This window comes from Trachemys scripta, chromosome 9 (genome assembly GCF_013100865.1).
Source record: "Trachemys scripta elegans isolate TJP31775 chromosome 9, CAS_Tse_1.0, whole genome shotgun sequence".
Lineage (NCBI taxonomy): Eukaryota > Metazoa > Chordata > Testudines > Emydidae > Trachemys > Trachemys scripta.
The window spans coordinates 68,703,232-68,719,104 of NC_048306.1; the positions used below are offsets into that span (position 1 = coordinate 68,703,232).

The window sequence follows — 15,873 nt, forward strand, 5'->3', positions numbered from 1 at the left end:
GCTGTTCATGGTAATTAGTATTATGCACAGTAGAAAGTTTGTAGGATCAGAGCATTGCATTGCACCTCTTTTCACTCTTTTGTCAGATTACCTTATAACATCATGCAAAATTGATTGCCTGTTGGGTCTTATTGCTTAATCAATCTGTTTTAAATTGCCTTTGAGTATTTCCACAGCTCAGTTTGTTTGCAGAAAATTGCTGCCATTTGATTCAGCTGATAATAGAAATAAGAGGTGACATTCAGAAGAATCATTTGCATCAAGTAATAAGTACAAATGCTTCTCTGTAAAGTGAACTGAAGTGTTTTTGATCCCCTATGTTCCACATGCAACTGGAGTGCTTGTTCTGTAACTAAGGGATGACTTTGTCAGTGTGTGAAATTTCAAGTGGTTGTATTCAATCAGCAATAAGAAGTCACAAATATAAAAGGCTCTCACTAAAATAATCAAAGCATTTACAGTAGCAACTGAAAGATATGGTGAATTAGTTCTTTTGAATGCTGCAATAAGATGATGGAGTTTTGGTAAAGTTATATACGTTCTTTCCATAACTTCAATGTGCATATTTCCTATTAGGACCTGAATCTATGAGATTACATGTGCCCCTCTCAATTTCTATTGGTTTTATTGGAAAATAGGCACTCAGAATTTTGAAGAAGGTGGTTAGCTCCTCCCAGGACTGTACCCTTATTCAGTGTCTTTGGTTTATATTTCCATCAAATTTCTGATATTTGTTCTCCTCTTCCACTTTCTCAGTAACATGGCATTTACAGGAAGCACATGTTATCAGTTTAGAGATATATTTCTGCTATAATTATGTGTCAATGTTAAATTAATAAAGCCCTGTGTCATTATATTTCTCCACATAGCTCCTTGAATTACCCTGCCTCTCTAAGAATGCATAAACGAGTCTTGGTGGCAGACATTCCATGCTGAAAGTCCCTGAAAAGCCTGTGTCATGTAATATGGATGCAAACTATTCTTCAGTGCTCTCCCTATGTAGCCTTTTGGGTTACAAAGCAGGGGCCTTCCCCCTTATGATATTTCTCTATTAAAGTAGGCAGTCTAAAAGTTCAAGGAAGGGCAGTAAATAGTTGTTAGATTTTGAGATTATGGTGCTTTTGAGATTACTCTAAATATTCTTTATGTGAATCGTCAGCCTGGAATTGTTTTGTGATATTCTATTACTTTTTTTTTACTGTGACATAAGAAAATCTTAAAGCTTGGGGATGAAAAAATGTCCCTGTCAGAAACATTGTTAAAATCTTCTGTTAATCTTAAAGGTGCCACAGGACCCTCTGTTGATTGTTAAAATCCTTATACTCCCTTCTCTTTTCAGTAGCAATCTTGTAAACTGACAATAATTCATACAATATCTTAATGATTCCATAAGGTACAGCATACCTGCTCATTAGAAATGATAAATTTGTCTTCTCATTAATGTTTTCTTGAGGGATTTTACAAAGAAAATGTTATTTTTCTCATAAACAAGTTCATCAACAAACTAAAATATTAAGGGACACAAAATCTAACTGGGTATCTTTGTTCAAGGTACAATAAACAGTTTTGTGTACCATTGTGTGTAGGCATAGTGTAAATCTCTCTCTCTCTTCTCCTCCAAATTATATAGCTAGTTAAACCCGTATTTACCTTATAGTGCTCCACACAGTGATGCTGAAGTTCAGAAGGCCAGCATTTCTATTATAATCCCGAATGTTTATAAATCAGGAATATGACATAAGAATACCTTTGGGCATAAATCTGAAGCATAAAATTCCAGAGGGAATTTTTATCAAATAAGAAAAAAATAGATCAGCAGGTTTTGAATAAGTGAACAGAATAGTAATTAACTGTTGTGATTTTAAGTCTCTTTTAAATGCTTCCCCTGTGCATGTTTTTGATACAATTCATTCATAGACCATAGAAAATAGAAATGGAAACGATCTGTTAATTCCATTAGAGGTGAGTTAGTTTTGAAATATGATGCCCTGTTGATGGGCCTGTCATAGAAGAGACGGGGGAGGAGCAAGAAGGGGCTCTGGACAGAATAGATAGTCACCAGGGATGGAAAAAGCTGCTAAAACCCTGGCATCATCAGGGAAACCTGCTCTCCCATTCGTCTGCCTTCTCCACTCCGCACCAACTCTTGTGGTTGCAAATAGAGCAGCCACTCATTTGACGTCAGAGGGATTATTCAAGTGAGTTGAATAAGCAGAATGTAGCCCATAGATTATACTACTGGGCATACTAGAAATACTTAAATTAGTCAGGCACGATAGACTGTGTGTAGCTTCCCATTAATGCTCTTGGGAATCACAAGCCCATCTACTGAATAATATAAACCTTAGGAAATAACTTGCATAGAAAGAGAACGTTCTAGAAGGACTAGTTAGCAGGGATGAGACAGTCATAAAGAATTCAGGTAATTTCCTAAATGTTAATTTTTAAAATATAATTTAAAGAGCTTTGATTGGGGCATATTTTTTGCACAATACGTATTTTCATAAAATATTGTAGTTCAACAAAAACAAGTGAATTAAAAACTGCCATTTTTACCCATCTCTCTTATTGTGGTGGTCATCACTCAACCAGAGGGATAATTAAGGATGATCACTTTTTATACTAGTCTGTTAAGTCTAAAATCCTGCTTTATGTTACTCTGTTGTTTATGTATATTTACAGTACTGGATGATTACTGAAAATGGAATACTGTCTGGGAGAGAATACCATGGTATGAATTTAATTAAACTGCACTAGATAATGGAATGTGGACTTTGTATATTTTGTAGAACCATTAGACGAGTTGAAGATCAGGAGCCACAGTACTGAACCACTACCAAAGTTGGAAAACAAAGAGAGAGGAGGTCACCATGGGACAACTTCCTCCAGGGAGTCAATAAAAGCTCAGGAATGGGATGGAACACCAGGACCACCAGTTGTGTCCAGCAGACTGGGAAGATCCTCTGTTAGTCCAACGATGTTGGCAGGAAACAACAGCTCAGGTATGTGGGAGTTTGTTTCACAAGCAGAGCAAAGAAAGAAATCTCATGATACCATTACTAATATAGGGCCCAATCCTGCAAGGAGTTGAGCTAAAGAAATTGGAAGTTGAGGGCACTTAGCGTCAGCTTTTTAAAGGTATTTAGTTGCCAAAAGATGCATATAGGTGCCTAACTTCCACTGAAATCAGCGTTTCATCTATTGTGCTGAACTGTTATTGAAATAAATGGGAATTAGGTACCTAGATGCTTTGGGAAATCCCATTAGGCATTTATCTACATCTTTAGGCACCCAAAAATCTTTAAAAATCTGTCCATTATCACCTTGCAGGTTCAGGCTTTGTATTCTGTATAGCTGTTTTCTCTATTTAGGCAGGATTAGGTCCTTAGTAGCGAATGATCAAGAATAAAATTGTACCATTCAAATATTTGAACAAAAATTGGAAATTACACATAATTTTGAGGGTCACTCTGGCTAATAATCCCCCAGATTTCACTTCATAGAGGGACCGTAATAAATTCAAATGTCACATAAGATAATGAGTACAACATGCTGCAGCGTAAACAAAACTGTCATATTGATATATACAACAGATTAAAACAGTGGACCTCTTGTTTTCTGCATATATGTAAATTAGTCCAAAGCTCACTAAAGATTTCAGAAGTCAATATTAATTACATTAACTATATATAGATAGATAGATAGATAGATAGATATAGATATATAAATAGGGACTTTCACTAGTAATCCATTGAAATAAAAAAAAAGCCTATATTTTGTAAAATGTCTATCTAAGCTGAATATAGCTGGCACATGTATAACACTAGGAATAATCAATGCAGTGTTACTTTTTAAAAATTTGACAGATCACTAAAAAAGAAGTTTCGTGGCCTGTTTGCCCAAAATATCTACTTTCATAACCATTGACATCAATAGTTCAGTAATCTCAGTAACAATCTTCTACGAGAGTAAAGACTGTGGATGGTGTCTCATATCAAAACTGATAAAACAATAAGCCATTTCTACAGAAGAGATGCTTTTGAGTGAATGGTAGCAGACATTGGTGTCTACATACTGTCATAACAATAGAAGTATGATATCTTTTCTCACTTAAACCACTACTTCAACGTGTGATAAGAGAAGTCTTGCTTCCCAGAGAAGAGAAGTCTTGCTTGTTGCTCTGACAACAAGAACTCAGTGTTGAACTGTAACAAACTTTGCCAAGATGACAAAAGGTTTGCAGCAATCTTTTACCCACTTTTTCCATTATAGATTTCTGTAGTTACTCTGCACTACATTCTGCAGAATATTTCTTCTGATGGGGAAAAAAATGTCTTCTTTATAGATCCAATCCTGCATACCCGTTGTCAGTGTAAATACTTTGCAAAGTTTGTAGCTATTTTTTAAAATTTAGTAGTTTTTTTTAAAATGTACCTATCCAGTACTCTGGTGAGTAAGAGTTTGCAGGATTAGACCTTAGGAGTAGGTAAGAGAAAGGTTTACCTGTATAGGGCTAGAACCTGTGAATGTTTTAGATAAACTCAAAGGACTTTGTCCTGCACATTACGGTATCATTTTCACCAGTGCAAAATGCTACCAGATCAGAATGCCAGGACAGCACAGACTCAAACCCAAGGTACATACCAAACTAGTCATGCTAGACAATAATATTGATCAGACCAAAAAAAAGGGAAAATTAAACAGAGGGACCCAGTCTCTGTCCATCCCTCAATATGAATAAAGCATAAACAAAATATTTCACTTCTATCCAGCCCTTATGCAGAGGCTGCTGTGTAGGGACTTCATTCATCTCACAGTTAAATCATGCAAAACACTCACTGGCCCCAGTCCTAAATCAGCATAGCTCTCAAGACTTCAGTGGGTGTCAGATCAGGCCTTAGAGTAGCTATCTGCGGCTGTGTCTTGTCTTTTACTACAAAGACCATCAAAGCATCAGATGGCAAGTGCAATTGTTAGTATTATACAAATATTTTATTGGCTGAATTAAGCCTCTTTCTTCCCCCCAAAGAGTATCTTTGTGTTTTTTTCAAATATATTATTTACTACAATTCCTTTGAGTTGCACACCCCGGCCAGCCATGTACATTTTTCCCTGGATGGGATCCATAGCTCTTGCACCAATAAATAATTGACTTTTCCTCATTGTGGCATTTCATTCCCAGTGCTGCGTACTGTTCTTGTGGATTGCAATTGTTGTAAACAAACTAGAATTACACTGCAATGAAAAACAAAAATTATGGTTTAGATGTATCTGGATAGGTACAGGTACATTTCTCAAGTCAATGTGATTTATTGTATGCCCCGTTAAAACAGTGCTGGGAATCTGGGACGCAGATTAAGTAGATTCTGGGGCCTGATTCCAATCTTGTTTATAACAAGTTTACACAGTGTAACACCACTGACTATTTCGGTGAGTTACTCCTGATCTACACTGGTGCTAGTAATGTTGGAATCAGAGCTCAGGCCTCTCCAGAAAAGATCGTGGACCCTTTTGGTGGGCACACAATGTTTAAATGACCTTAGGTCACTAATTCCACTTGAGTAACAATTTTCACAGCACTGGATCATTCTCTCATCTATCAGATAATTTTGCAGGGACATTTGCACCCTATCTGCATGATACCGTTTCTATCAGAGAGCTCCATTTGGAAGGAACTGTCAATGATCTTTTATGCACACCAGCATTCAAAACATGTCCTTGCGATTTCAGTGCAGAGCCACAGGAGGTTTACAAAATGGGAGGCACATATAATTTAACTCCGGGAGCTTTAAAGAGCATTTTCTGGAATGTTGCTCTCTTATTGCTACTACGTAGCATTTTGCATTGCCACCTGCTGCGAGAGAGAAGCACTGCATTGCATTTTAAATAGTTTATAGAACTGGTTGTTGGGCGGAGGGTCATTGTTTTATAATCGCCCTTAGACACTCAACCAACACAGTTAGCATTCAGGCCGAATACTCTGCAGATGATCGGGAAAGGAATGAGTATACTGTATTTAATCAGAGTTTGTGGTTAGGATTTCAAAGTAGGATTTCAGACTGTTAACCTCAAGCGCTATGGGAGAAACATTGACCAAAAAAAAAAAAAGGCCCCTTGGGAGGCCTAAGAGATATAGGGCCCAATTCACCCCTGCTATCATGGCGTGGGAGGCAAACTGCCCCAACCTATGCCTGCTTCATCCAAGGAAGATTCACCCCAAGGGAATGGCAGGCAGTAGCATTGCACTGCCAGCTATCCCAGGGATTCTCCAAGTGAGGGCAGCTTTAAACTGGCGGTCTGTGCTCCATTAGAGTCCTGCTGAAAGATCACCCAGGGATGCGGAGATGCATATGCAGTTGAAAATAAAAGTTTGCTTGTGCAAACAAATCTGTGTTCATAATACACAGTTCTATCACTCCTTCCTACATGACAGTGTATACGCCCCTGCCTACCCCTATAGAAGAAAGTATATTTTTGGATAGAATATAAAGGAGACAGTGCACCCAGTAAGCTGTGTAGAAAATACGTGCATATGAAAAAATCTTCAGACTGTGACCCTTTACACATAAACACTTCACTGTTTTATGGCATATATGCATATTCAGAACATAGGAATTGCCAAATCATATCAGACTAATCATCCATCTAGTCCAGTATCTGACTTTGGCCAGTGCCGCTGCTTCACAGGAGGCTGCAAGAAACCTGTAGTGGACTATTATAGAATAACCTGCCAATATGGGATGTTTCTTCCTAGTCCCCAGCAGTTAGTGGTTGGTATATGCCCTGAAATGTGAGGGTTTATACCCCCATCTAATTAAAAAAAAAATCTTTGTAACTGCGGATGTTCTGTAGAAATGTCTAATCCTGTTTCTGAATTCTACTAAGATATTGCCCTCAGTGCTATCTAGTAACACTGAGTTCCAGAGGTTTATCATGTATGGAGTACAAACATTTCTTTTTAAATGCACTGCTCTTAGTTTCAACACTGAATGCCTCCTGACAGCAGTCTCATGTCAAATATTTTTAAGAAAGAAACATATCGAATGATTTCTTCCTCTACAGTATTAGGTCATTTCCAGTTATATTACAGATAATTTATATTCATTAGGAAACCAGTGAGGTTACGTCATTATAACAATAATAGATGCAATTCATTTTAGAATGTGCATGTTCAATTTTTTTGCATAGGATATACATCCCGTCATGTCTTATTGTTTAATTCAAGATGTGCTTCTTGGCAGCAATAATGCATAAGCAACTTCTATTTTCATGTGCAAAGGAGAGACTGTGGCAGGATAGGAAGCGTCTCTAGTGTAAGTGACAGCCAGAGAATTTTTTTTAAATTAAGATTAGGATAGGCAGAATGATGACTCCTTGGGATGCATAAAAGAGATCTCTTCTGATCAAACCCAGAAATAAACATCCTGCAGAACAGTTATGTAACGGATGAATGCAGGAAATCATCTCTTGTTATAAAACAAATCTAAATTATTTCAGAAAATTCTGGCCTTAGCACAGAGATGTCTGCTATGTTAGCAAAAAATACACCCTTACTTGAGGACAATGGGCTATGCAGGTGCTTAGCATCTTTGAAGATCAGGCCACTTATACATGAGCATAAATGTAAATTTAGGTGCCTAATTTTAGGTCCCCACATTTGTAAATTTATGCCCTATATTTTTATGGGAAATCAGTGTTTGCATCTTAGACACTGATCCCACAACATGATCCCTTATGTCCATGTGGAGTTCCACTGGGACCCTGCTCAAACTTAAGTGTCTGTGTGTATGGATCCCATTACAGGATCAGGGCCTGATTAACACCATTGAAATATGAGAGTCTTTCTGCTGACTTCACTGAGAATGAGTCTGGCCCTTCGTGTGTGCTTCATTTCACATGACACAATGTGAAAGAACTGCCTTTTGAGGCTGAGAAAACTATCACAACAAACATTTAATCAGTAAATATAGCAACTAAATCTTTTTAAAATATTTGTCTTTGATATAAATAAAGTCTTGAAAACAACCCACTAGATTTTCAACATGACCTGCTGAGTTCAAGTCACGTGATGCCCATTGATTACAACAGGCATCTCATTCGGCTCCAATCCAGCAAAGCACTTACCCGTATGCTTGGGACTTCCCTAGCATAGCAGGAGATCCTCAGGCTCCTCAGGATCAACTGCCAGCAGTTGAATGGCTAGCAGCAATGTCGCATGGCCACTGCCTCTGTGCTCCGAAAGGAATTTTGCATTTGGAATGGGGCACAGTCTTTGAGACACAATTGTTTAGAACCCCCAAGTTCTTACCACCCCCGCGAGCTATGTCAAAGCACACATTGCTCCAGTCATGTCCAAAACTGACTCCTGCTTTGTTGCCTATTGCATTAGGGACACACCTGGGGCTCAGCGAGGTTATGTTAGCACTTGACATTGGTCTATATCCACTTCAGGTTCGCCTGCTTTCCCTGAAAGCCAGCCCTCTGCTTTGCTGACAAACAGTTTGGGACCCCCTTGGGGACAGCAGCAGGGAGTTTTCAAACTAACTCTGCCTGTTTGCTCCCAGAATCAGAATCTGCATGAAGCCACAGAGCACTGTAGACAAGTTCAAATTTTGTCATTTGAAACACACAACTCAGAAACTGAATTCACTGAAGGGGAAAGGATGTGGACATCATTATATACAGAGCCCTTCTGCAGCTGTTAGGGGACCCTATTCAGAACTTCTTACTCAAGAAAAATGTTCATTCTACTCAAAATCTGGTTAGCCGAGTACAGGGAATAAGGAGTGCACAAGGGACAAACAAGACATAGCACTGGATATGGTGTTGTCAGCTGTACAGACCATATCTGACAGATTATTTAGGGAAAAAATTTGCATTCTATGCCACAGCATGAAGAGGTTAGTCATAGCAAAAATTTCTGTGGAATGTTCCCAATTCATTCAGTGTAAAAATAATCCCAGTGATATCAATGGAACTGCCCCTTAAAAAAGAAATTCACCTAAACTTCTGGATGTGAAAAAACTAGATAGGCATTGATTGGAAACTTCCCATAGTAAGAACCATGCTGGAATTTGCAATAGTTTCTGACACTTGAATATATTGCCAGGAGATAAAAGAAGAAACTAATATTTCATCTGAGTTGGTTGGATTTTATTTCTTTGATCCCAGATGAAAGGATTGTCTATGGCAAGGAAACAATGGGCTCTCATTGCAGCACGTATATCCAAATTGGAAATTGTGACATTTTTCTCAAAGCAAAGAAAACAATTCAGAAGCAATGGCAGACAATACCTTGGAGTTTTTGACATCAACAATGCTAACCAAGATAATGCTGGATGGGAATCTGATTTTGCTTAGCATAGAGACAATGTAGCATCTGTCCTTAACAGATAAACAAAACAAAAATAAGCCCTGATTTTTCTCCCATGGAAATCAATAGGAAAACTCCAGTTGCTAGTGTATATTCTAGTGAAGGAAAAATCGGGTGCCTTGCACACAGTGTGAAGAAATAAATGATTTCAGATGTATAACAACAAATAATTTCAGAACGGATCTAATCAACGAAACAGTGTACTGTCCTCATCCAGAAAGGCAAAACATCAGATTATGTACTGGTGCAGGCTGCCAGCTCTCCTGGAGACTCCAAAAGGAGTTGTGTGGGTAAAAGTGGGTGGTGGCAATGGAAGGAGGGTGGCCTGCTGACCTGCTCAAAAAATGAAATGGAGAAAGCAACCCAACCAGCAACCACTGCATATCCCTAAAGGCCAATGCTATGGAGAGGTGTGCTCTTGTCATCCAGGCATACATAGAATGTCATTGGGGGAAGATGTTCTTACCCAGACGTGAAAAGACACATTTCTCTTAGACAGACATAGACAGATAAGATGTGTGAGAAGATATACATCAAAGCTAGACATGATAGACCATCATGAGGAGCTGTGTGCCTTCAGCTAAACTTGGGCAGATATAAACTGTGAGAAGACACTTAATTTCAGCCAGATGTAAGGATACTCATTATTATTGTTTGTATTACAGCAGAGCATAGGGATCCCAAATAAAATCACGGCACCATTGTGCTGTGCACTGTACAAACACAGAGTAAGAGACAGTCACTGCCTTGAGGTGTTTACAGTTTAAATAGACAAGACAGATAAAGGGTTGTTGAAAGGGATATAACATACGAGCAGAATAAACATATTCCTCTGAGCTAGACGAAGGCAGACCAATGCCTGGAGAAGACATGGACACTTCAGTTCTTTCAGAGAGCCACATTTCTCTCAACCAGAGATGAGCAGACCAGATTCCCAGGAAAATATGTTCTAAACCAACTGCGGACAGACTAGTGCCATTAGGTAGTACATTTCTCCTAGCTTGGTCATTTATCCTGGGATCGTTACAGTAAATTGCATTGTAACTCAATGGGAAATCTTCCAGGAAATGTTGCTGGGTAAAACCAGGATAGGGAAATCAAATACTTCTGCATCAAAATTCTTTTCAGGCGCCTGAGATCTCTATCCCGTTTCATGGTATCTTACACTTCTATTAATCACTCCTACTTGGGGAACACACAAACTGGAGATAACACAATGCAACCAATTTCACAGACTCCATTGCTGAGGCCTGTGTCATGCTATTAAAACTTGAAGTTTCTTCCCTCTACTCTGTGTTTTGCGGCTAACCTTGACTCACTGTCAGCTACTTTCAGATTTCTCTGTGGCCTTCATGACATCACAAATCGTGATGTCATGATTCTGCAAAATCTCTAACTTCCTGTTTTCCCAACCTACCCCATCACTCTCTCTCACCTTTGTCCACTTCCCCAAGAACCATGTCTTCTTTGTGATTTCCCTCAGCTTCTCTCAGTCCCACCACCTTTTTGTCCTCTTCTACTATCCCACTCAGCCGCTGAATGAGGGTATTGGGCCACAAGTTACCGCTCTCAATCGCCCCTCACCAATCACTGCCACATTATGCAGGTGAGAGAGTTGGGCACTGAGACTGCCACAGTGTATGGGTGGAGGGCAGAAGGAAAATTGGACATGCTTCCTATCTCTGCTGCTCATTGCTCTGCTCTTCAGCCTCAGAGATGCTACTGGAAATTAAAGAGGTTAAGATAGCAAGGTGCGGGGAGAAGTCAGTTCTTGCCATATTGCCATATTGGTGGCTAGTGCCTAGAAGATAACTTTTATTTATGACTCAGTCAACTGCCCAAAACATTGTCCAGGAATGTGTTCCTGGATTCCATACTGTGGGAAAGTCCTGGGGAGGTTGGCAGGCAGGTCAAATGGCGCTTACAGGACCTATCGTTTTCTATGTCCCCTCAAGTTTCAATTTACTGCACCAACATCCACAATCCCATTAATTGGGCATATGTCTTCTTTTCTTTCCCTTCCTAGAGCCTAAAGCAAGCTGTAGATTAGGTCGATCTGCATCCACATCAGGTGTGCCTCCTCCATCAGTTACTCCTCTCAGGCAAGCCAGCGATCTCCAACCCAGCCAGGTACCATCGTTAGCCAATCGTGAATGACTTCATGTGATGCAACATGCCAAATGTTTCTCACCTCTGTGTCTGTCATTTGTTACAGTAAATGATTTTTTGTGTTTGTTTTTACTTTTGTGCGTGTGAGTGCGCGTGTGTGTCTCTCACTTGCAATGAAATTCTATCTTTCAAGGCTGGTAGAACTTTCTTTGCTGTGAATTCTTAAATCTTTTTTGTCTCTGATTTCCTTCATTCTGTAATATAGATGTAGTAAAACTATATATGTATTGGTTGGGTTTTTTTTTCATGTTTTGTGTAATTTTTACTGTCTAAAATTTATCAAAATTTGATAAATTTAATCTGTGTTGTTTTAGTGTGTTTCTTTTAAATGTCTCGTCTAAAGCACTTGCACCAATGTTTGTCAAAAGACTTGTACATACCTTTTAACTTCTGCCTTGTTGTACTGTAATATTTGTGCCAGTCTTACATTTGTTTTGAGCTTGGTGCATGATTGTATTACACTGTGAATTATCATTGTCCTTAAAATTGCTCACACGGCGAGTTATTTTGTTTAAATATGGCAGCTAGCCTCTCTTCAACCTAAGGCCATATACTGCTAACGAGACTATTAAATAGTCTGCTGTAGTTATGTTTATTGTAAATTATAAAAAAAATGCAAAAAATTCAAAACCAAACTAAGAAAAAACCCTGCTTGCTTTAAATGGAGCTACTTTTCTCAACAATTCCAAAAATACCCAATGGACACTTGACAAAGAAATCTAAGTGTCTGAACACAGCAAATAAGACCTATATTAGCACCTGGAGAAAAGAGATGAGAAATAAAGACATGGCCAAATTCACATGCAACTTTGTTTTGTCTGCTAATGCGGAGATCCTGTTCACTTCGGTGCACAAAAGTGATGTGGTGTTTTACTAATTTTCAGAACTAACTACAAATATTAGTAATAGGGGCAATGACTACATTTAAATATTGTATTTATGACTTCCATCAAACATGAAGCATTTTGGTACTGAATGGTTTTCTTTTATACTTAGATATTTTATTTCTGTTTACTTAGTTGTGATTTTTCAAATGATCAGAAAGGAATAAGGCCCCTAAATCTCATTGAATTTCAATGAGATTTAGGGGCCTAACTCCCTTTAGGGCCCCTTTGCTATTCCCATACTTAATTGCATTGCAGCTTCATGAGTTTCTGCAAGCAGCTCTGCTCTAACGCCTGTAACGCTGGTGTAAATTGGCACAGCTAATGGAGCAATGCCAATTTACTCAACCTATTTTCCAGGAACATTCTATTTGGACAACTGAGTCCATATTGGTTGAACTTCTCTAACTTTGCTTAAATGAAGTAAGAGCTGTTCTATTACAGTAGAACCTCAGAGTTACGAACCCCAGAGTTATGGATTGACCAGTCAACCATACACATCATTTGGAACCGGAAGTCTGCAATCAGGCAGCAGCAGAGACAACAAAACAAAAACAAAAAACAAGGCAATTACAGTACAGTACTGTGTTAAATGTGAACTGTTAAAATAGAAAGGAAAATTTAAAAAAAAAGATTTGACAAGGTAAGGAAACTTTCTGTGCTTGTATCATTTAAATTCAGATAGTTAAAAGCAGCATTTTTCTTCTGCATAGTAAAGTTTCAAAGTTGTATTACATCAATGTTTAGTTGTAAACTTTTGAAAGAAAACCATAATGTTTTGTTACAAACATTTCAAAGTTACAAACAACCTCCATTCCCAACATGTTTGTAACTCTGAGGTTCTACTATACTTTTGTGTTCTGTTGGATATGATGCCTAAAAAAATCGTACACATTACCAAAAGGTATTTTAGATAAGCAAATAAAACCCTTAATGTTGATTCACAATGACAAGATAATTAAATGGCATGTTGAGAGGTCTTTCTTCTACGGGAAAAATCAGAGCAATTGCACTTCTGAATATTTTTGCATGGCCCAATGTACATGTAATACATGATTTATGATTGATCAGGATGCAAAGCCAATGAGACATGTTGCTGGTTACTCAGTCACAAAGGCACCTTGAATGTTATAAAGGATTTTTAGTATCTCAGTTCAGATTAAAAAAAACAATAAGCCCTGAAAGCAGAACTTGGTGTGATGATAGAAATAAGGAGACTTCCAGAAGCTGCAGCCAGGGTTGATCAGAACTGTGGAGAAAGGATTCACTTCACTCTAGAGAGAAGAAAGGAATAAAGATGACAGGAAAAAAATTCAAGTAACTAAAAGAAGAAGTTTTTGCTAACAGTGTAGTATATAGTGTGTATTATGGCTCTCCCCGAACCTCCCGCTTCCCCCCCCCCGCCCCTCGCTACCCTAGTAATAGCCTTCACTCCATATTAATCTTCCCTTTAAACTGACCAGTGGGGGGGGGGGGAGCACTGGTGTGCCACAATACTCTATTATGATGGTATAATTATAAATGAGAGGGCTGGGTCCTGCTCTCATTGAATGGCAAAACTCCCATGGACATCAAGGGGAACAGGATCAGGCCCAGAGTTCCTAAGAGCAGTTAACTGCATATTGCATCACACTCTGCAAGTGGGGAAATGAACTTCGCAACTTTGTTGCAGATATTGTCATCTGATATTACCAAGTATTCCCTCACTTATGAAAGGGAAAGGGTTAGATGGTACCATTGCTTTCTGTGGCTCTGATACAAAGCTTGTTAAAGTATTATTCCATTCAGTTCTGTTGGTTCTTGGATCAGGCCTTATAGAGTTATAGTCCATCTCTTTTCGGTCCTCTGGTATGTTCCATATGAAACTCTTTATATGTTAGAAACTTCATTCAACCTTTTTTTTAAAATGACATAGTAAAAATATCTTGTAATTAGAGGGAGATTTTAGAGACTATGAGCCAAATTCAGAGGAGACAAACAGTGGGAGGAAAGAGTGTAAGCAGGCATCAGCTGCTGTTAACTAGTATACCTTATACATTGATGGAGTGGGAAGGCAGGATTGCATCAGGAAGTGCAATTGACAGGAGCGTGTAAGAAGATGTAGGATAAAGCAGGGCTCTGGGGCTGTAGAAAATCATGCTGAACACTGCTAGTTTGTAATGCTGTATGGGAAGATGGTCAGGTATGGGTGTGTTTGTTTGGGTACCTGTGAGAACAGCAAACATGGTAGCCGTAGAGGGTGAGTAACCTTATTGGCATGGTAACTTTTAAAAAGTTGACAAATACCCAAACAGAACTCCAAAATCACTGGTTAGTGTTGTCTCATCAGCATTGAAATACCTTGCCACTGCATGAATTAAGTGAAAAGCCAAGCCAAAAGAAAGTAGTGGAGATATGAGGAGCCTTAGCCTAATTGAGTTCCCAGGGAAGCCAATAGCCAAATTCTCACTGACACAAATGGTGTAGAATCAGGCCCTAAGTGGGGGTGGGGGGAAAATCCCACTGTGCTTCTCCAGTGAGAAGCAGGAGGAGAGGATGAAGGATAGTAGTTATAAGATTTAGACAGACATCACTACGATTTTTTGTGTAAACCCTGGCACAACTCAATCCATATCTAGAGTCATATTCCCATATTACCGTGGTATGTGACACCCTGGGTCAGGTGAAATGTATGTGAAGAAGGCTAGGGGCTGTCAGCCCACCGGAGTCAGATCAGTTGTGGACTAGAGGGTATTATAGTCCTATGCTATGGTCGTCCTTAGAGTACTGAGACTGATTTTTCTTAACTGCACCATAACATTGGCAGCAACAGGCTTTCCCAAAGATCATTCAGGATTAAGAAGCAAGGAGCTTTGCGTGGTATCCACCCCTAAATGTGTGAGGTGGGGATAACACCACCGAGTGGTCTTTGCAGACAAGGCCCCAAGAAAGAAGAATGGAAAAGGGACAGACTACTGCATTAGCCCAATCATCCCATATGTTCATGGACTTGGGTGATGCTCTTGAGTAGGAATAGATCCTAAACCCATTAACTGATTTCAGGTAGGTTCACGTTGAACATTTCACAAAACCCTACCTACATTATAATATGGTCTTTTTTACGCAAGGTGGGGAGGACAGATGTAGTGGCTAGAGCATAGGATGGAAAACTAGGAACTCTTAAGTTCTAATCCAACTCAGATATTGACTATTCGTGTAATCTTGAGCACCTAAACCCTCTGCCTCACTTTCCTCATCTGTATACTGGGGGTAATAATGGTTGTTAACATATTTCAGAGGGATGTTGTGATGATTGACTAGTCAATGTGTGTCAAGCACTTTGAAGATTGAAAGTGCTGTATAAGGTGCTAAGCACTATTGTGATCTCACTGTATGAATAAAACAAAAATATTTCTTCAACAGGCAGAGACAAAGTAAGAGACTGGCCTCTGAGGGAGAACATATATA

General features: G+C 39.0%; 1 protein-coding gene across 1 annotated transcript in view; it reads left to right on the top strand.

Annotated features, from left to right (window-relative positions):
- NYAP2 (neuronal tyrosine-phosphorylated phosphoinositide-3-kinase adaptor 2) overlaps positions 1-15,873 on the top strand; it is a 185,254-nt gene that overhangs the window by 130,082 nt on the left and 39,299 nt on the right. Inside the window, exons 5-6 of the mRNA XM_034782220.1 lie at positions 2,790-3,002; positions 11,400-11,503. Of these exons, the coding sequence (XP_034638111.1) occupies positions 2,790-3,002; positions 11,400-11,503 (317 nt within the window). The remainder of the gene's footprint in view (positions 1-2,789; positions 3,003-11,399; positions 11,504-15,873) is intronic.